The sequence below is a fragment of a genome, unplaced genomic scaffold (genome assembly GCF_019419815.1).
Source record: "Pyrus x bretschneideri cultivar Hongxiangsu unplaced genomic scaffold, Pyrus_bretschneideri_v1 Contig7, whole genome shotgun sequence".
NCBI classification, from domain to species: Eukaryota; Viridiplantae; Streptophyta; class Magnoliopsida; order Rosales; family Rosaceae; genus Pyrus; species Pyrus x bretschneideri.
The window spans coordinates 3722801-3745746 of record NW_025999809.1 but is presented as its reverse complement, the minus strand read 5'-3'; the positions used below and the strand labels follow the sequence as shown (position 1 = coordinate 3745746).

Sequence of the window (22946 nt, the reverse complement as noted above, 5' to 3'; positions counted from 1 at the left end):
TTTTCAAATTTGTTATGACAATTGTTCATCATCCAGAAGATGAATTAGGAGGTGTAGAAGAGAAATCATGGAGATCGACAGACAGGAGAGAAGTTCAGGAATTTCATCAAACAAGTTGTCTCTATATTAGGGGTGGGCAAACAGGTAGAGGAACCGCGGGTTGGAGCGGGTAATGTAGGTTTGGGGTGGGTACGGGCTGGGTCTTATATTTTTTGGGAACAAACGGGGCGGGCCGAGCCGGGCCATGGTTATCTACGGGGTGGGCCAGTTTCTAAACCTAAGAAAAAAGGGGCCCCGGACCGACCAGTTTCTAATTATAATCAACGGTCGAGATTGAATGATAATCTATCATCCAATCTGAACCGTTAATTTGTAACCTAGGTTTCCAAATCAGTTTTAGTTTCAGTCTCACTCTCTCACGGTCTCACTCCCATGCCCACCTCTCCACCGTCACTCCCTCGACTCCGATGACATCCCAGAGAACGGCCATCACCGCCGCCACGACCAACACAACGACACCACCACCACCCATCCAGTCATCCTCTAACCTCGACGACATCCGTTACTTCGCCGGCTATTGTAAGTCTACTGTCTACTTCTCTGAATTTTATTTTTGTTAATGCGGCGGATCAGTAGTATGAATAATAGGATTGATTAGAGAACTGCGTGCGTTTTTCAGATTTGGGGAGAATAAACACACTCAATCAGATTGTTCATTCGGTCCAAGCAACTTCTCCTTACTGCCTTTCTCTTGGGTGTCAAAGAATATGAGCATTTGATTGTACTGTAGGCGGATTTCTGAACGGTTGTTTGAACTTCTGATTTAGTTTTTTGATCAAATGAAGTTGTACATTCATGTTTATGATTTTCCAGTTTGTGCGAAAATGAAGCTTTCTTAATTGGAGCAAATATTTGTTCCTTAATTTGTTGGAGGATGACTTACCTTTACAAGTTTCAAGAACTCATGAACCAAAAAATGAATGAATATATTTTTTTTGTTTGTTTTTATTTTATAGAAGTGAACCTCTAATTTGGAAGTGAAGAAGCTTAGAGACGCAGAAAACCAAAATGTTACGAACTAGATTTGAGTACCGTCGGACAAAAGTAAATCTCGTTCTGTATGAGTTTTGTAATTTTTTTTCATATAATGGATCATTACAGTTTTATTTTTTAAGGGATTTTGAAAATTGTGTTGGATTGGACCTGTAGTAGTTTGCATTCAGAGCTACTTTTTTTGTTTGGCAGTTGATTGATTTATATGATTTCAATGTCTTGCTAGTTTAGTCACGTGTATTTACTCATATACGTGAGTAGTAACTTATATTATGGAGCTTTTATATTGATTAGCAAATACCTAACTAAGTAGTATCTGGCAATAAATTGGAGACTCTAGTTCTTACTTGACACGGTCGGTAGCATTTGAATGCTTCAATTGGTATAGGAATGTTTGATATTACAAATAATGTACTTGGTAGATAGCCAATGCTAAATTGGATATATGTCTTAATAATTTCTATTTATCTTTGCAAGTCTTGGTAAGAGTTGCCTTCTTTTGCGTTTCTCAGATAGTTCCTTCACCACTAGTTTCATAACAACCATTGGGTGTGTATTCCCTAGCCTTAGAGTTAATTGTATCTGTCATTTGTATACATATGATATGCTTTGAGTGTGGGAGTTCGTGTTTGAATCTCGATATTTCATACTAGAATGCTACCAAAATGCAGGTTGAGGAATTGCCAAATTAGCTTCTCTTGTCAAAGACGATCTTACTTGCAAGCATCTTATTCTCTCAATGGAAGAGTCCTTGGTGGACTTCCTTCAGAGTGATACCATTACCAAGCATGTAAGACAAACTCCTAAGTGGTATTAGCATTGCCATTTCTTATGAGATTAATTTTAGAGTAAAATATTAAAATTATATGGAGCAAGAATGATGCAATTCTTTGTTTGTGCTATCTCTAATCAAATCCATTGCTTCCCACAACTAGTATTCTATACCTACTTGCTCATCATTCTGCCTCTGCATTAATTTTTTTGTATTTTAGTTTATGCATTAAGTAACATCATGCAAATAATATAAAAAGTTGGTTGCAACTGACTTGTTTGTTTTCAAAACTACAAGTCTTTAATTATGCTTAATTCCTTTGTCATTAGCGTATGAGATGCTTTCGTAATAGGTTAGCTTTAAAATATGTACAAATATTATATCCTAAATAAGTTGTGAACTAAAATGATGCAGTTTTGAATCTGTGCTCTCCCTATTTTTTGAAATATCTGCAAGTAAAGTGTGGCACTGAATTATAAATAGAACTATATATGTATGTATCATTATGGTGGTAAAAAGAAGTGTTAAATAACGTGATATATGTCATCTATTTTTCTTTCTTTATTTGATTAATGAATATACTTCCATTATTTAATTTTTACAGATTTCTTTCTACATTATGTCTCAAAGTCAAAGTGCCCATAGTACTAATGTAGCATCATCTACGACCACATCACCATGTCCTCCACAACCACCAACACAAGCACAACCCACACAGTCAAAATCATCAATGCCTCCCCCAAAACCCTCTTCCTCCAGACAAAAGAAAAACACCACCTATTCCAAAGACAAAACAACCAATTATATTAGCTTCACTAGAGAGAACTTCTTCTGAGAGATCTTGGGTTTGGGATCATGTCACTAAGTGTACCATCTCGGAAATAAAAGAAGTAGAAAATGATGGAAAGAAAGAGATAGAAGAGGTACAAGTATTGAAGGCTAAGTGTAACCATTGTAACGCCCTTTTTGCATGTGATACTAGTGGGGGTGGAACTAGTACTTACATTAAACATATCAATAAACATTGCAAGTCATATAAACCAATTGATGAATTGCAAAACGTTCTAGGCAGTTCTGGACCTTCTGGAGACCTTAAAAACATGTTTGTTGCTAAAGGGTGGAGCCAAGAAGAGGCAGTGGAAGGTATTGTTGAGTATATTGTGATCGACGAGGTAGCTTTTAGTTGTATAAAGAGAGGCGGATGATGTGCAAAGTTCAGCCTAAACATGCATGTTCCATCTTAGAGAACTATTGTGAGGAATTTATTCACTATGTATGATAGCATGAAAGATTAGTTAAAAAATGAGATATACAAGCATAGAGTGAGCTTGACAACTGATACATGGACAAATGTGCAAAATCTGAACTACATGGTGCTAAATGTTCATTTTGTGGATGATGAATGGAATATGCACAAAAGGTTTCTAAACTTTTGTGTGATTTCAAGTCATGAAGGCAAAGAAATAAGGAAGCTGATTGAGCAATGTTTGGTTGAGTAGGAGATTGAAAAGGTGATGTGTATCTCAGTTGACAATGCATCGGCTAACAAGGTGGCAATTGAGTATGTTGTTCGTAAAATACAAAAATGGTCTAATAGTCATATGATTATGAATGGCAACTTTATGCATGTGAGGTGCTTACCTCATATTATCAAATTGGTAGTGAAAGATGGGTTGAAAAGATTAGATACAAGTGTGGATGCTCTTTGAAATGCCGTGCAGTTTGTGAGATCAAGTCCCCGAATGTTTAGTTATTTCAAGAAATGTGTGGACAATGCGAAGTTGGATAGTAGGGGTCTAGTTGTTATGGATGTGCCTACTAGGTGGAATATCACATACATGATGCTAGAATCTTGCTTGAAGTTTAAAAAAGCATTTGAAAGGATGTCCGAAGATGATGAAGCCAATATATACTCCACCTATTTCAGTGAAAATGTGCTTAATGATGAAGAAGAAGAAGTGGCGAGTAAAAGGAGGTTTGGACCACCTAAGGAGGAAGATTGGGACGGTGCAGAAGTGTTTGTGGAAATTTTGTCTTCTATCTTATAACCTTGAAATTTAGTGCAAGTAAGTATCCCACATCTAATACAGCTATTCATGATGTCATTGCTGTGGAAAACGAGATTGAAAAGTTTTTTTTGCCTGAATATATGCAAATTGGAAGAATTGTAGAGTTTGTGCTACGTGATATGGCATTCAACATAAGAGCCAAATATCGAAAGTATTTTGATTCAATTGAGTCCCTTAATCAAATATTTGTAGTTGCCCTTGTCTTAGACCTAAGGTTCAAATTGAGGCACTACATGCACTTCTGTAGAAAGCAATTACAACTTCCTGAATAAGAGATTCAACAGAAAAGTAATGAAGTGAAGACTTTGTTGAAGGCGATGTGTGATGAATATGCTTACCAAGCTTTCGGTTCACAAACACAACAAAATGGTAAAGAAGATTTAGTTCTTGACACTTCTTGTTCAAGGATAAAACAATCATCTTCTAGTGTGCCAAAAGAAAATCCAATGATATTTAGTCAAGTTATGGATGATTGGGAGAAGGAACTAGAAGACACCAATGATAAGATATTGCACTTGCACATGAGGTGGATAGGTATCTCCTTGACACTGTAGAGAAGGCACAACATGGTTCATAATTTGACATTTTGAAATGGTGGAAGTTGAAAGGGAGGAGCACATATCCCATACTTGCTTTGATAGCAAAAGATGTCTTGCCAATTCAAGTGTCAACAGTTGCCAGTAAGAGTGCATTTAGTGGAGGAAAGAGAGTAATTGACCCTTTTAGATCACCTCTCCTTCCTCAAACAGTGGAGTCATTGATATGCCTCCAAAACTGGTTAAGAAGTGAACCAATTAGCAACATTGAGTATGAAGCAAGTCCGGCGGAACTTGAATTTTATCAAGAGTGTAAAGAAGGTATCTCACCAAGTGTTCCTGAAATTGAAGCTCCTTAAACAACTCGAACGAATAAAGGAAAATGAATTGCGGTAATATTTTAAACTCAAATAAACAAACTTTAAATTTCAATGATTCAATTTCAATGAGGATAATATGATGTTGGATGTTAAAAATGTCATGTTTATATTCTATTTTTGCTTACAGATTCAATGAGGATTGTTGTTGGAACTTGGGCGTTGGATGTGGTTTTGGGTGTTAATTTGGAATTTATTACGGATGTCATGTTTATGTTGTTTTGGATTATTTGATTTTTGGACTTTGGAATTTGGATGTCTTGGACTTTCAGATATTTTGTATGTTGATTTGATTTTTAGATGTTGGACAATGTAATATTGTTATTTTGGATGTATTGTTAATCTATGAACTTGGATGTTGGACTTTGTGTTTAAATTGGATGTGAATAATGGTGAATTTGTGCAAAATCTGCATAAATGCAGTATGTGACTCAGTCCAGTTGCAATTTGTAATCAGTTTGCAATTTGTGAAAATTTTATTATTATTTTTTTTTTTCAAACAAAAAAAAAAAAAAAAAAAAAAGGGACCTTTGGACCCGGCCCGAACCAACCTGTTTCAACCGGGCTTGGTAAGGTCCGGTTCCTATATTAGAAAATGTAATCTCCGGCTCGGCCCGGCCCGTGCCCACCCCTACTCTATATAAATTTACAAAGCTTATATTGCTGATTAAGAGCATTCATATCTTGCAAAACGTCATTTGATAGAGACAGTTGTCTTACCGTCAAGTCCTTGCACACCAAGTGATAACGAATATTGGACAAGGATAGTTTTAGAGAAAGATCTAGAGGATATAGCGTATTGCAATTAATGGGCGATATTGTGTTGTGAACTATGGTGGAATCAACGAGGGACTTGTTAAGGGTTTTTAGTTTTTACTTGCCAAGAAAGATACCAACCACTCTCTTGGTTTAAGGATTTCAAGGCGCCATTAAGTGAGGGCAATTGGTTGTTAGACTCCGATGTTAAAACAACTACGTTTAGGGTTTTCAAGGCGTCAATGAGTGAGGGCAATTGGCAGTTAAACTCGAAGATAAAGAACTTGGGGAATAGGACACTATTTTTGCGTGATTATATATAGTCCATTCTCTGTTACGGATCCCTCTGCTCTGGATGCAAGGCTAATTGCATAACTCTTTTCCATACCTATCTCATGATCGGAATAATGGAATCAAGATAAAGATGACTATTTTTAATATGAAAGATGGAAAAATCAGTAACTCTCTAGTGGGCTACTGGATTCGTGAACTCAACCGAGTTTCTATTGGGGATATCTTAATTCTATGACAGCTACTAGAAAAGTTAAAAGATTAATTTGATCATGTAGCAAGTGATGAACTAGTTCACTTTCTAAAAACGTGACAAACGTTTACTGAATAAGTGATGCTATTAGGATAGTGCATTGATTGCTAGACGTTTATCCCTGATTATGGGATAGGACCCAAGACACTGCACCTATTAGAGTGAGTTCACTCACTTTAGGAGGGCAATGGCAAGACAAGGGCAAGGGTAACGAAATTGCCCTTACTATGCACTCCAAATAATAATTGTCTTTGTGTAAGTGTACCCGTTTGAGAAGACAAAGGGTAAGGGTAATATTATTCACAAATATATATATATGTAATTTTTTTTTTAAATTTGTATGCCTCGTAAAATGTGTACTTAATAAGTTTGTTGAAAATCCAACGGCTGAGGGCGAGGCTTTTGGCTCGGTGGATTGCACGTGGATGGACCCGCTCTGTCTGCTGCCTAACGTCAGCTGTGACGTAGACCACTGCTTCCAGGCGCAAGCCCAGGCTTGAATTTGCACGGCAGCCCAATGGGCTGCTGCCCTTGCTCTAATTTCCTCAATGATATTGGACCGGTGGAGATGATTTCTTTGAGTTGAGGTCAGTTCAAACCACATCTACTGGTCTTCTATATTTCTCATTTCTCCAATGTATTTTTTCATTATGCCTGACATATAAAAGTAAAAACTGAAAACGAAAGTGTTCGATAAAACAAAAGCCATATTGGAAAAATCAGCCTTACTTTGTCACTTGGAAATAAGACAAAGTAATGAAAATGGTAAAAATGGGAAAAGCCAAACAGATGCACACAAAAATTGAAAATATAAAGACCAACCACGTTTTACTTTGCCACTTAATCTTTTCTAGGTTTAATTTATGGTATGTTGATGTGGTGTATGAGCTCTCGTGTTTACAATTTTACAAGGTTTTACTTATATATATATATCACACTCGATTTCTATATCTCTCTCGTCGCATTGTTTCCTGTCTCGAAGAGTGTAGATAAACCACATCAATAATCTTTATCTAGTCCTTTCATGATATTTAATACGCGTTAATCATTTTATTATAATCGATTCCTTTGTATTTATCTCAACCTCACTTTTATCAATCTCTTAATTGTAACATAAGTATTTTATATCATAGCATAGAACGAAATGAGCAATGTTGTTTTCTATATTAAAATATCAGTTTATTTTTAGGAGTCTCCGCAGTGGATGGAGTGTGTGTGTGTGTGTGTGTGTGTGTACTGACCAAGAAATCAGTTAACAATATGACTAGAACTTGGAACACGCACACAGATGATTTATTCTCATGGCAGAAGAAGATGGGTGGTGGCTATGGTTTGTACTGTCATAGTTCTCATATCTCCAACCGTTGAGAGGATCGTTTTCTACACTGATAAGGTATGCATATCCACATATATGTGAATTTTCATCTACCATATCACATACACTGATACTGTATCAATAACATGTCAATAAGTTATCAATACTTTATTGACGCCAGGTTGATATCACTAGTTTGTTATCAATGATGAAAAATCTCAAAATGAATTATAACTAGATCAAGAACTAGTTGGTAGTGATTGATCTACAAATTTGTGTTATCATCGTGATTCATATGATGCCATTCTTATGATATTTCAATTTTATTGTTGCAGTATCTTGAGAAAAAGACCAAGAGACCTGTGCTTAAGGCCTTGCAGAAGACCAAAGAAGGTCCTCCCTCCTCTACTGATGCAGTAGATTGAATATTTGAAGCTATAAATGAGTGGGTTGAGTTTGAATTACTAATAATAAAATATTCAAAATTCATTAAAATGAAAAGTATCATTAGAGATGAGAAGTTAAACTAAGTAACTAAAATAATTTTTCGACACTCTTCACTTTTTAATTTAACAAAAATTTAGAACTTCTCTTGACAATGCTCAACAACTAGTCTAATGTATCAGGAAGACAGATTGTCAACATCATAATAATTATCGATAACAGGAAATATACACGGACGTGTAGAAATTTCTATATCTGTATGTGGATGCGCGCGTACGAATATTTATAATTGCATGAAATTGCAGAGCTGGTTTTGGGGCTAATATCACTTCTTCTGACGACATTCCAAGAGCAGATCTACAGAATATGCATAACGTAGAAACAGGCAAGTAATTTGCTGCCTTGTAAGAAACAGTTCATGAGGACAAATGGACACCGCGCAGAGTTTGTTTTCTTCTTCTTTTAACTAAGTATTTATTGTTATTATAATTTGATAATCAGTCACAAACAACTAAGTTATTAGTTGTCGAGCACAGCATACAACTCTTTAGTGCTACTTCGGCTTTCGTTTTATAATTATTCATTTGTATTATTTTTTTCCTTCTAACGGGAAGAGGGTATCTTGATACTTAAAAAAAATTTGTTTTTGTTGTAAAATCGACGGTGTGTGCAGTAGAATAAGTAAAACAAGACACAAAATTTACGAGGCTCTTTTACAGTCAGTGTGACTGGAGTACGTCCTCGGAGCAACAATGGTACCTTCATTATAATTTAGAATAATAGGAGTACAAAAATAACTCTCTCTATTATCTCCTCTCCTCTTCCTCTCTTCTCTCTTCCTCTTCCGTGAACTTATCACTTTGATGTTGTGTGGAGTTTGTATTTATACAGGCAAGCTTCGACAAACAATAGAATGGCCTATTATTTAATTCTTTGAGTGGACATCCACTGTTCTACATCAGTTTTTTTCATTTTTAAAGCATAATTGAGACTATTTTACTTTTTGCTCTTAATAATTTAGAAGGCATAAGAGATTGTTGACTTTGTATTTTAGGTAGGATCCTTGATTAATATCAATTCCATGGAATCACACGTAATCCCGTGTAATTAGTTTTTTCTCTCTATTTACATTAGGGTTGTATACATATAAATGTCTCTCATTGAGAAGAATATATATATCTTTCAAGCATTCTCTTCTTGGCACCAGAGCCAGGTTTAGAAAAAAAAATTAGAAAAATCGCTCTGCTGTGCGCATAACCTAGCGCTAGAACTACCGACCGCGCCGCCAGTTCTGCAGTGCGTTGTCCGACCACTAGTCGCGCCACAAGTTGTGTTGTGTGACATCCGACCAACGAATGATGCCATCGTTGCTAGACTGAACCCACTCTGTTCCGTTCCTTCTCGTTTTGTTCGCTCCATTCTATTTCTCGCAAACCCCAATCTCCATTCCCTCTGGCTGCCTGACTCGCATGCTGAATACGTGTATAAAAAGTTGTGTAAAAAAGTGGTGTCACAAATCCGTTTACACATACACACACACACACACACACACACATATACATATATATATATATGCTTAAAACTTAAACTTCATAGCTAGGTTACTGTAAATAAAAGGTAGTTAACAAGATTGATATTGTCACATCCCAGCCCATGCCCCTACCGCATCTCGGGCTCGACTCCACCGTAACACGATATTGTCCACTTTGCACCCCGACCATGCCCTCACGGTTTTTTTTTTGGGAACTCACACGAGAACTTCCCAATGGGTCACCCATCCTGAGATTGCTCTCGCGCAAACTCGCTTAACTTCGGAGTTCCTACAGAACCCGAAGCCAGTGAGCTCTCAAAAGGCCTCATGTTATGTAGAGATGGGAATATACATACAAGGCTTCCAGGATCCTCACCCCTGGGCGATGTGGGATCTCACAATCCACCCCCCTTAGGGGCCCGACGTCCTCGTCGGCACACTTCTGGCCAGGGATTGGCTCTGATACCAAATTCAAATTGTCACATCCCGGGCTCGACTCCACCGTAGCACGATATTGTCCGCTTTGGGTCCCTGACCACGCCCTCACGATTGTTTCTGGGAACTCGCACAAGAACTTCTCAATGGGTCACCCATATACTGGGATTGCTCTCACGCGAACATGCTTAACTTCGGATTTTCTACGGAACCCGAAGCTAGTGAACTCCCAAAAGACCTCATGCTAGGTAGAGATGAAAATATACATATAAGGCTTACAAGATCCTCACCCCTGAGCGATGTGGGATCTCATAGATATCACACGTTTGATAGAAAGAATTGATTTGGATAAGACTATTCATCATATTGAAGATATTTTAAAGAAAAAAAATGGATGATAAATTCTTTATTGTGCTCAAGTTGAAGGTTGCTTATGAAGAAAAGATATACCTATTAATCCTCATAAAAATAGTAGGATTAAAGGAGACAACCATACTTTTAAAGGAAAACTAATAAAAATGGCTTGAAAACTTTGAGTTTTAACGATAAGGACAAAATAAAGAATAAAGTGAATAGTACCAAAATTGACTTTTTAATGTAAAAATATGATCTTTCGTTAAAATGAACAATATTAAAAGTTTTTCGTTAAAATTCCCTACTTTTAATCTAAGTCAATCCTTTCTATAAAACTAATAGATCGCTAGCTACTAGATGCGTGGAACGTGAAATATTAGTCTTGAGATGAACCTTTAAGCATTTCTTTATGAACTTTTACAATTTTTGAGTTTTTCCACGTCATGAAATGTATAAATGCAGCCTCCAAACAACCGCTCCATGACTAAACAGTTTTTAATTTAGTTTAGTTTTTTTTTTTTTAAATGATTAAGAGTAACCTAAAAGTAGATATTTTGGATATCAAGTAACGGTACAAGATTAAAAAAGAGTAAAAAAAATAGAAGGAGAAAGTCTAAATAAAGAGGTTGCTAAAGAATGATTAGTTTTTCCACAGATGGAGTGCTAAATTTATACCAAGTCTACTGGTTTGAGCAAATATGACTATTTTCTAAATAGTTAAAGCGTGGTCAAACGTAACCGAACAAAAATTTAAAGGTGGATTATCTGTCCTTCTATTTTCATACTCACCTCATGCCTTCCTGTCTGTGTGGTCACGGTTAAGCCACGTCAACATTTTATATTCTTATTACTTTTTGTTTTATTATTTCTATAAAAAATTAATATAAAATGTTGACGTGACTTAACCGTGACCACACATTACAGGAGGGCATGGAGAGAGGATGGAAATGGGAGGGCAGACAATCCACCTCCCAAAAATTTTGCTTTTTGATGATAGGGAAATGAAACCTGTATTATGTTGAGTGACTGGTGAATATATTGGAACTTGTTTAGAAGTGCTTGTAAAATGATCGAAAATGTTTTTAAAAAAAATATTTTTGGATTTCAAAAATTCTTGAAGTACTTCATGCAAGAAATATTAGTTATGTGCTTCTTCCAGGAATGAAGCATTTTAAGTATTTTTTCAAGATTTACTTGTATTTTTACTAAAGATTGGTTACAAATATTTCTAAATATTTTAAAAACACTTCCAAACAAGCATTTACATATGTTACCTAATTTTTTTCTGTATTTTGAAGTCACATATTTGAGTACAAGGAATGGATGCTTTTAGAATTTGAACACCTCAATCCCCTTTAGTTCCCTAACCCCACATGCATCCTACTTCAGAAAGAAAGAGAGAAAGTGGAGAATTATAAACCAACCATAATGAGAAAGATATCATGATGCCTATCTAATCTGTCGATTTCCATGAACCATACAAAACAACACATCTATAATCTCTTCATCATATAATTTTGATATTCACTTTCGCGTTTGTGGTTTATTGCATTTTTTTTCTTTGAAATTTGTTTTGTTAGCGCCATCTATCCGGTAAATACACCAAAATTTCTTTCAAGTTAAAATTTTCAAATGATAAAACTTTTTTGTTTAAAAAAACAAATAGATGAAAAATTCAATTCAAACGAAACAACGATGAAAATACAAGAGAAAATGTTTATTACAAAGAATATGAAAAACTGAATAAATATATAATTTGCTTAAAAGTGTTTTTAAAATGACTGATAACGTTTTTAGTAAACATGTTTTTTGTACCAATCTTTAAGAGAAATGCTAGTGAATATTGAAAAACACTTAAAATGCTTATTGCAAGCACCTAACTGATTCTTCATGCAAAAAACATTAGTCCAAATTAAATTATAATTTTAATATTTGTTCGATTTCCCAAAACTTGAAGTTATAATTTACTGAGTATGATTCTCTCATCTCCTCTTTTCATCTCTTCTTCTCACATTCTCTATTTTGTTTTTCTCTTTCTATAAAAAAAATTAACATAAGATGTTGACGTGATTTAACTGTGACCGTTCAAATATTAGGTGAGGGAAGGGAAAAAAATTAAGAGATGAGAGATTCCTACTCTATAATTTACGTGTGTTGAGTGCCTTTTCTATCAATCACTGTTCTGAGTGGGTGTTATATACAGTGTGTGTCCCTATCCCTTTTCTTTTCCTTTTCCTTTTATCATGAAAAGCAAAATATCCCAATACCCCTACATGTGTTGCCATCAAATCATTCATACCATGTTTTTGTATCATATTTTTATATTATCTTAAATAATATTTCATGTGAACGATTCCATCATTTGAATTAATTAAAATTTTAAATTTAGTTCTTTATTTAATAAATTAATAATTAAAAAAATTAATTAATTAAATAATGATTGTGGTATACAAGGAGTATTTTTCCTTTCTTTCTTTGGGTTATATAAATTTTTCAAATGATATAATTGTCCAGATTAAACGTGGTATGAATAACATTACTCATTTTTCCTTGCTAAAATCTTTTCATCCAAACAACCCTATTCCCCTGTTTTCACGAGGTATTGGAATATTCAAATATTAAACCCCACATATCTTAATCTGACAAAAAATAAACCCCACAAAAAGAAAGCCCTTCTTTTCCTTTTACAATATCTTATAAAATTAAAATTCCAAATTCCAACAATATTATCCAACAATGAAATAAATATATATAAAGTTTCAGTAAAAACAAAGTTACAAACTCCCCAAATCCTCTCTGCCTAGAAAGACAAAATAATCCTTCAGTCGCTGAATATGTTCATAATATTAAAGTGGAACACTAAATAAAAACACTAAACCACTTTGCTGTTTAATTTTCTCATATGTTTACTAACTAACTCTTATATGGACTCGATTGGAAGTACTTTTATAATGACTGAAAGTGATTTTGATAAAAATATTTTTAAAATCAATACTCAGTAAAATACAAATAAAACTTGAGAAAACACTTGAAGTATTTCCTACAAGAAGCCTAAAAATATTTCTTGCAGGCTACCGTTAAATTACTTTTGAACTCAAAAATATTCTCAAAAAACACTTTCAGTCTTTAAAAGGAGTTTTTTAACGAGCCCAAATTCTCCTCTTTACTGCATCAAGCAATGCAAGTTGGCAGCAAGCAGCTTGAAAAGAACCCAAATCCTCTCTTCTGCAACCAAAAAGTTCACAAAAATTGAAAACCAAAATTATTATAAGGACTTTATGCATTAAGGTCAACAAAGAGGTTAAAAGGAAGAGGTATTTGCAGGTGCAAATTTATTTAGACAAGCAATAATGATAATAATAATTTATCAAACGGTGAAGGAGAGACTTTGGAGAACTGCCTTTTACCTTTTTGGATTTTGCAAAGAGGTGTGGTGAGATTTTGTACAAGTCTTCATCCACTGGCTTTGGTGTAGGCCTGCGGCTTGGTGGAGGGCTTGGTGGCTCCTTCACATCACTCACCACCCAACTTTGCTCTTTTGCTTCTTTCACATGCGACTGCCGCATTTTGTTCTGCAGAATTTGCCACCAATAGAAAAACAATCAATCATTCATCATCCATCCATGAAACAATGTAATTATTTTGGTTTTGGAAATTATACACACAGCAAACATGTTCAGAGAAAAGTTAATCAAAACTAAACCCCAGAGTCGGTAAGACGTCAATAAAGTGCGCTAAATTGTGGTTTGTAAACGGCTTATAATCTGTTTAGTGTCCCTACAATTCTATGTTTGTTTATATTTTTACGACGTTTATGACCGGTTCTATTTCTGTCTGTATTTCCCCAACTTTTTTTCGATAACATACGATTTTATAGTTAGTATTAAATCGTAAGGGTCATGAATGATCAATGTGGAATTTAAAGCAAAATTGGGACTTGGAAATTAAACAAGCTGTACATAAAAAGAATGGATGGAGTTTATAAGTTACCCTTCTGCTAGGAACAACAATCATGGTAGGTGTGACAACATGATTCTCGTACAAATCACCAGCAACATACAGATCACGATCCTCATCGCGTTCATCAGAGTAAGTAGTGTAGCGCAGAAGCCCTGCCTGCCTTGCCGACTCAAAACACTGAGTAAATGGAAGGTCTTGGTTCCAATCCCAGCTCCCAAACGCTGGAACTTGACTCCTCATCAACCTAAAATCCTGTTTTTACACAAAACCCACACAACCAAATCAGAAAAAAGAAATTTATCATCTTCAAGATCAAACTCCAAAAGGGTATTAAAGACCAGGTTTACTTGATCCATTGAGTGTGAAAGTTCTGAGCTTTGAAGAAGCAGAAGAGGAGAGAATTTGACCTCAAAAACTCAAAGGGTTGCTAAATGTGATTTCTTTCTTTCTCCTCTTCTTTTGCTGTTGGGTGAATGTGAGCGTGGGTTTATGATAACCTATTTAAAGTGAAAGCTGGAGAGAGAGAGAGAGGGAGGGTAATAAAGTAGGGGTATATAGGAATTCAAAGGTTATTAAGCCAAGTCAATGCTCTCTTGTTCATTTTTTTTCATCCTCTCTTAGTCTTCTCTTTTTCTTCTATATTATTTGGACGAGTACGGTTAAATCCCGTTAATATTTTGAGTTATTTTTTTAATAGTCAGCAAAAAAAACAAAAAAGTAATTTGTGAGAAGAGAAGGAAGAAAATGAAAATAGAAGGAGAGAATCTCATTCCAAATGTAATGGTAAAAATGAAACCCAATAGAGTATAGAAATCGAAGTTTCACATGAACAGACAGAGAGACAAAGGAGAAGGGGATGATAGAATGCTCTGCTGAGTGAGCTTTTTACCCTTTTGGTTTCTATTTTTCGAACACTGACCCTCTCTCTTTTACTTTTCTCAGGTCTTTTGCTTTGCCTGGTTTGTCTCCGCGCTCACCGGATGATGCATATTCCAAAGCCTGAAAAAGAACCCTACTTTCTTTTCAATTTTCATTTGGGTTTTTTTATTTTTTATGGCTTATTTGTTGATTTATAATTATATTATTTACTCTCTAAAACTAAATTGGTCTTAAAAAAATTTCATTCGTCAATCAAAATGGCTCATCTCAATCAGTAAAGTATGTTATGTCCGCATTGTCCATCTGTTTAATTAATATGAGATAGAATTGACAGAAGTTGAGTGAAATAGCTTGATTTTAGCAATTTCGACAAACTGAGACAAATCGAATTTTAACAGTAAAGTAGGATTAAAAGATTTCAAGGAGCTAATCAATAAATATACCTTTTTTATGAAATTTCTTCAATATTCAGTATACCGTATTACAAAAAAAAATTCGTTGTTAAATCTCACTCATTGTATCCTCAACTAACAATTTATTGGTTAAACATCTCTTGTGCACAAGATATCATGAAGCATGCTAAAAAAATATCTTCTTTTAATAAGAATTCTCAACTGGGTCTTGTTTGTTTTCTTTAATGAATTTTCAATTGGGTTTTGCTTTTTACGAGAATTATTTTTTTATGACGGAAATACGGATGATATATTACGTGTTTTTATGTAAATGATGGAACATTTTATTTTTTAAGTTATTAATTTTTTAACACACATATCTTATCATTGGTAATGTACTATTTCGTGTGCCGATCACATTGAAAAATCTATGATTTCCACAAGAATTTTCAATTTGATTCTTCAGCCTCATTCCAATAGGGTTTGGGCACTTTGGCTTTACCCTGTTTTTTAACCCCACACGCGCACCAGAGTGAACATGGTGCTCCGTGCGTTAATTAACTTTGGGTGCTTCCTCCAAGGCTCCAACCAAAGTTTTGAAACCAAAGTTTTAAAGTAGAGCTTAATTTTTAGATTCTAAACTTATCTTAACATGTTCTAATCTTTGAATCAAATATGAGTTTTAATCCAAAACGTATTTTTGAGGCAAATTTAATCTAAAATTTCCCTTGAATTAGTAGAGCTGACTCACTGTATATATGTACTTTTTAATTTTATATTTATAAATTAATTGAATCTAAAGATTAAGATATAATATATTCAAAAGTTTAGAATGTAAATAATAATTTTTAAATATTTTAGTTTTTGATTTAAGACAAGTCAGTAGTACATTTGTCAGATTTCTGAGGGCATTAAGCAGTTGCCATCAGCATGTTGGACTTGCAGACTTAACGTTTCAAAGCTGGAGAGTGTAGATTGCAGAAGGACATGCACATGCACATGCACATGCGGCAGTAGACAAGCTGATCAGTTCTCAGCATATTCAGGACAATTAATTTTATATTTTATTTTAATTAAATTTATAACATCAGATAAGAAATGTAAAGGTCAAAAAACACTAGCAGCCTAGCCTAGCGTGGCCTAGGGAACATACAACATGAACTAGTGGGAGTGTGTGGCCTATAATAGGCTTTTCAACTCTAGTCCCCAAAATTTTTGGACTTTCATGGTTTTGGCGGTATTTGTTTTGTCAATTCAGATTTTTATTTGAGAAATACTGGGGAAACTATCTCCAAGTGTATTAATAAATTAAATGATTTTTTATTAATAAAAAATAAGCACATTAAACAACATTTAAACAATAATCCAATTACCAACATCGACAACATTTTGTTTAGAAATTTGATTTCTCTAGCATTGCCCTATTATGAAAAATTTTGTCAAAATTGTAAGGTGACAAAAATTTCATGAAAAGTCTCACTTTTGAGAGTTTTCTTAGCTTTGGGATTATTCGACAATCTTCTTGAAAATCATTTTTGATTTCTTTTCTCTTCCTCTCTGTTTACTTTGTTTGGTGTAGAATTGTTGCTGAAACACTATAGTCACCATGATATTGCCGTTTTTTGACCCACACACACAACAAACACAAGGTTTGAATCCAGTTATCATCATCGATATAGGGTTGAAGTTAGAAGCCATGGAAAATGGCGGATTACGTCGGGGTTGGGTTTAGCCAGAACTACACTATAGGTTTAGTTGGTGTAGCGACACGGCTCTTGAATGTCTAAAGGGTATCGAACGATGACATAATTTTATCATTTTATTTTGCTTTTGACTAGTAATTTCCAAGGATAGTCTTGGAGTTTGGTTTTGATTTATCTCTTAGGAGAGTTTGCTAATTTGGTTGCTCTTTATAAGAGAGGTACTTGATTTTCATTTTTATTTTGGTGAGCTACCTCTTTTGAATTTATGTGTGAAGGGTGGAGTTGTTTGATTTGTTGGATTTACTTGGTGTCCTAAGATCGTGGTGGTAATTAGTTGATGCAGTCGATCCATGGGCATCAATCTTCTTGTCCCAATAAGTATTTTGAGATTTTGTTCTCATGTGATCTTTATGTAATACGAGGTTTAATGGATTTGTTAAATTGCGTAATCTTGCGATTCTCAATGAGCTCGGACAAATGCTTGAAGTCTTCTCATTACTTTGTGATTAGTGATGCTTTATTGTAATGTTTTTAGATCTAGTTTGCAAGGACTATTTCAGGGCCAAGTTATTAATGATATGAATTTGAAATGTCATTTTTTCAATACATAAAATATTGTACTATTCTTAAACAAATAGAGGTGTAATTAAAAAAATATTATTTATTGAATTATTTATCCTTAAAGAATGTTGTATTTTTTATTTAGGATTCTATTTGACAAAGTTATTACTTTATATTTATGTTTATAATAGAGAATTGTTATTAGCGCTCTAAGAATCTCATTCTACATCCCTCACAAATGTATTTTTCTTTCTAATTGTAGAAAGTTTGAGTGCAAAATGAAATGTTTGGAATACCAGTAACAATTCCCTTATAATATATGTGCATGTTTATAATATACATGTGTTGAAAATTTTAAATTACTATTATTATAATATTAAATTTATTAATTGAATGGAAATTAGAAGTTGAGTCTTTTGGTAGAAAGATGTGTCTATTCAAATGAAAAGTTGTAACTTTTAACTCTTTATGAATAGTCACATGCTTTTTAAATAGGTGTCTCAACTTCTATAAATAGGAAAGCCCCCCATAATCATAAATAACTTTTAATCAATACATATATTCATACATATAGTGCACTAAATATTAGAAAGTTGCATTGAGTCTATATGAGATAGTTTTCAACACAATCGTGGTTCATGGAGCTTAGTGATTTGGAGTGCTACTATTATAAGGATGTGGTCGTTGTATCTTGGGAGACAAACGCCGATCAACCATGAGCACCATAGTGAGGCGTAAACTTGTCTTAAGGACAAAGTGTCCAACACTTGTCTTGACCGTATTTTTAGGTTTTTCTAAGGGAACTGTTATTAACACTCCCAAAATCGTATTCTACACTTATCACCAGTGTATTTTTCTTTCTAATTATAGAAAGTTTGGAGTGCAAAATGAGATTTTTTGAGTGCCAATACTAATTTCCTTTTCTAATTCATTATGTCATGTTCATTTAACATTGGTTACTTATGTGCATGTATTACTTTGATATATAATTGTATGAATTATTTCTTGATTTTCTATGTGATTTAATATAGCAATTAGACCTTGTTTTTTTCCAACAATCTTAAAGACAAGTTCTGGTTTAGTTGCTATCAAAAGTTGATCAAATAAAGTGTGCTTGTGAGAAAATCACGGACAGAAAATATGGTGTTTGATTACATGTTTTTGTCTTTTTGGTAAGTATATTCGTGTGTCATTGAAAATATGAATAACATGGTCATATGAGAGCAAACTCATGATTAGTATATGGTTGGGGTTTGCATGTTTATTACAAAGCATGACTCAATGTATATATCAAATCCTGGTTTACGGTTGGATGCTTTGGATCAGATTTGACACTTTGCCACTTCGACTGCTTGAACCCTTTTGAAGATATGCTTTGCATTGAAGTTTTGTCTACAATCTATGTGTATATATACTTGAATATTTCTCTTACACTTGTTGACTTATAAGTTTGCAGTTTTCTTTAATTTCCTTTAGAAGTATGGAGAATTAGATTGGTTGGTTATGATCGACCAACTGATCTGAAAGTGTTTTTTGAAACTAATGCAATCCTAGTAAAGGTTACATCGTTTGACCGAATGACACAATTGGGGTCTTGAGTATTGTAAGGAACTGGTATATGAACGATCTGAGAATGAGATAATTTATTTACTGCATATACACATGCATGAGTCTGTTATATGTTTGGTGTGTTTTTACGTCTACTATGTCTCTTGAAGTGGCACAAAAATGAAGGGAAAAAGCCGCCCTCTTTGCTAAGCGTTGGAAGGGAAATCTATTACATGATCTTTGTTCCAACCAATTGATTGTGACTGACGATAGTCCAAACTATGATTTATCCCATATGTATTCATGGAGAAATACAGGATATTTGGTTGTGCTCGATATTTCCTAAACAACTATTAGTGAATTATTTGAATGCAGCCATGATGGATATGTATGCGAGGTATTATGAAGGAACATGAGTTCGTTGTATTTGATATATTAAATGGATATCTCTTGCCTCTTGGCATTATAGAGGTGATAAGAAAATCTGAGAAAAGGTAAAATATCTTTTCATGAAAGGATGTTTCTTTTCACCTGAAAAATTTGCGCATGGCGTGCGTTGATACAGAAGGACTAAAGGTTTGGAGTGAGGATCCGGTGAGGATCAAGGGAATCCTCAAATTACATTTGTTCATTGTATATCGTGTGATAAAAAATTATTGTAAATTTTTTATTTAAAATTGAATAAACAGTACCTGATGAAAACTAACCCTATAATGTATAATAAACGGATGTGATTGAAGGGTTCCCGGAATCCTCACAAAAAGAATCCGGCAAAGATCCTCTTCCGAAGGTTTGAGATATCGTGTATATGGTATATACGAATATTACACAACTTGTGAATCTCAAACATGGCGTCCTACTGAACACATATAATGCATAATGTGAATATATTTGTGATGAGACATTATTATTATACCGTGTTGTCATTGTTATTGCACTACTAAATAATCATATTAATAGTGCACATATGTTACAAAGAAAGTTGGGGTTGTGTTTAGTCAAAGAGTGAAGTCTTAACTATTAAATCTCAGTCTAGAGGCCAAAGGCAACAATTGCCAGAAGTGCTGCCCGTAGGAAGGATTAGTTATTAGGCTTCAAAGCAACCACATTGGAGGAAATTGTTGGGGTGGCTTAGCTATATTTGAGAAATGATCTATAATTAAGAAGAAAGAAAAAGTAATGTGCTTGTAGAAAGAGGGAAAGATTATCTTTTACAATAGAATTTTTAAGGTATTGAAAGGTTAGAGATCTTCTGGCAAATACCTGAAATATGGGGGAATTTACCCAAGCATAGGCAAATTACTTAGTAAATCTGAATATATATTTGGAGGACTTAACACCGGAAAACAACTACTCTCAAACGAAATTTATTTCCATGCACGAATGAGTTTTGTGATGGGCATATAGCATGAGTAGTCAACCTAGTGGTACTAGTTTTTAAAGGTTTAACTAGAAAATAAGTTGTATCATCGAGGGCAATGAGTTTAAAAGCCCAACCTAGTTGACCGGAGATCACAAGATCTAGGTTCAAAAGGGACAACTAAATAAGATCTAGGTTCAAAATGGACAACTAAATTATGACAACTCGGAGTAGCACTGTAGAGATGTATTCTCCTTCTACCAATGTCCCATGATGACAATAGTGCTACTTGCCATTGACATTAGGTTAAGCTTTATGCTTTTAATTATTCTTATAGCTTGGAAGACTTAGAAGTCCAAGCGGGGTATTGCAGGATACTCTTAATGGGAAGTCACCTATCTTGAGTGAGGAATGAGGCTGTTCATGTGAGAATTTTCTAAAGGGCTTAATTCTTTAAAAGCACTAATGAGAAACCGAGAATTGTTCAAGGTCAAAATGAACACAACTGAGCAACCACGAGGTGTCTGGAAAGGTATTGTGTGATTACTATTATCTTGGTTTACACAAACGGCTGAGTAGTTCAAGACATCCTGTTCACTAATTAGCCAAGTAAATCCAATAGTAATACACTACGGAAGGTTCAAAACCAAAAACTACCTGTCTTGATGCGGTACTTTCCCTACTTAAGAACAAAATGTCCAACACTTGCCTCGATTGTATCTTCAGGTTTTTCTAATCATTTATGTCATGTTCATTTGACATTGATTACTCATGTACATGTATTACTTTAATATATAATTGTATAAATTATTTCTTGATTTTTTATGTAATTTAATATAACAAACCTTATTTTTCCAACAACATGTACAAGCACTCACTTTCTATATATAAGTGTGCGATTAAATATAAAAGGCTAAAAATAAAACATATCCAGAACTATTGACGCGATAATGTAAGAGTTTAATTACAAGATGCATACAGTTACTAAAAAAACATCAGAATCTATATTTACATTTGAATAGTCATTCAATTTTTTTTTCTAGAAATACTCGAATTTGGAATTTCTCATGTCAAAATTGAAAATTTCAATCTAACTTTTAACCCTACGCGAGTGCGAAGAGAAGTGATGCAACATTACAATGTTCACAGTAACTTCTTTATTATTAAACCTATTTACATTCTATAACAGAGAAATGTTAAGAAGATTCTTCATAGACTCTCCGTCATCTTTTTTATTTATTTATTTATTTATTTATATTATTATTATTATTATTATTGACCAAACAATATATCTACACTAAGGGAAAATGGGTGAGCTTAGGCTCGTAATGTGCTAACAATAATTTGATTCAAATTCTTCTTTGGCGCGAATCGAACCTAAGATCTCTCACTTATAAGTGAAGAGAAATATCACCAGACCGTAGTACTAAATGACATCATCTCATGTGTTTTGCACAATGATTTGTAATGTTGGCACGAAAATTGTGCCAGAAACATAAGATGACGAAAAGTTCATGAATAGTCTTACTTTTGAGAGTCTTTTTGACATTTCCTAAAAGGGTAATACAAGGAGATTAAATTTATAAACAAAATTTTGTAAATTAAATGACATGAAAGTTAATGGTTGGATTATTACTTAAGTGTTGATAAATGTGCTCATTTGTATTGATGACACATTATTTGATTTATAAATTTTATGTACAAATTTAGTTTTCGTAACATAACCTTTCCCAAAATAACTTAATTAGCTGCTGGATGCATTTTAGAAGGTTGTTATTTTTATTTATTACGTTTTTTTCTTTAAAGTTATTTGAAGGTAGACCCAATCTTAGCAATTTCAGAGAGCTCCATGGAGAAATTTTAACTATAATAATTTGGAAAAAATCATCTTCAGATCCCTTCTACCTGAGCCAACTGAGCACAAAATTCAGCCCCTTGAAATTTGATTCAACGGCTAAAAACAGGGGGCGCATTAAAAGTTATAATAACTTTAGCCGTTGGATTAAATTTCAAGGGCTTGAATTTTGTGCTCAGTTGGCTCAGGTGGAAGGGATCCGGAGAGGATCCCTTTCCTAATAATTTGCTACGAGTTTTTTTACAATACATTAGTGTGTGGGGTTTTGTGTTTATGCAGTTAGACTGAGACTATTAAAATTTAGTCATACAAATTCAGTCATCCAATGCATCTGCTAAACACTCTAAATTAAAGTGATTTTTAATCCACCAATAATTATTCTCAAACAGACCATTACTCCTAAGTGCACTACATCCCACATCCCGCATATAAGGTACAAATATATACACAACAAAATAACTTGGAGTACAAACCCTAAACCCTAAACCAGGTACTATCTTTG

General features: G+C 34.1%; 1 protein-coding gene and 1 long non-coding RNA gene across 4 annotated transcripts; one reads left to right on the top strand and one right to left on the bottom strand.

Annotated features, from left to right (window-relative positions):
• The first annotated feature begins 251 nt into the window (after positions 1–251).
• On the top strand, positions 252–5215 carry LOC108865535. Of its 3 annotated transcripts, none has more exons than XR_007254276.1 (5): positions 254–579; positions 680–1104; positions 1725–1843; positions 2894–4822; positions 4938–5215. It is a non-coding gene; the product is annotated as an uncharacterized LOC108865535 (long non-coding RNA). The 3 variants fall into 3 exon arrangements; XR_007254275.1 differs by having other exon boundaries at positions 255–579; positions 2430–4822; XR_007254274.1 differs by having other exon boundaries at positions 252–579; positions 1725–4822.
• A 7697-nt stretch (positions 5216–12912) lies between these two features.
• On the bottom strand, positions 12913–14654 carry LOC103927082. The gene is made up of 4 exons (XM_009335976.3): positions 14494–14654; positions 14177–14398; positions 13594–13758; positions 12913–13411 (listed from the first exon to the last, which is right to left on the bottom strand). The coding sequence occupies exons 1-4, from the start codon at positions 14500–14502 to the stop codon at positions 13358–13360; spliced, it is 450 nt and encodes a 149-aa protein (XP_009334251.1). The 5' UTR covers positions 14503–14654; the 3' UTR covers positions 12913–13357.
• Between the last annotated feature and the right edge of the window lie 8292 nt (positions 14655–22946).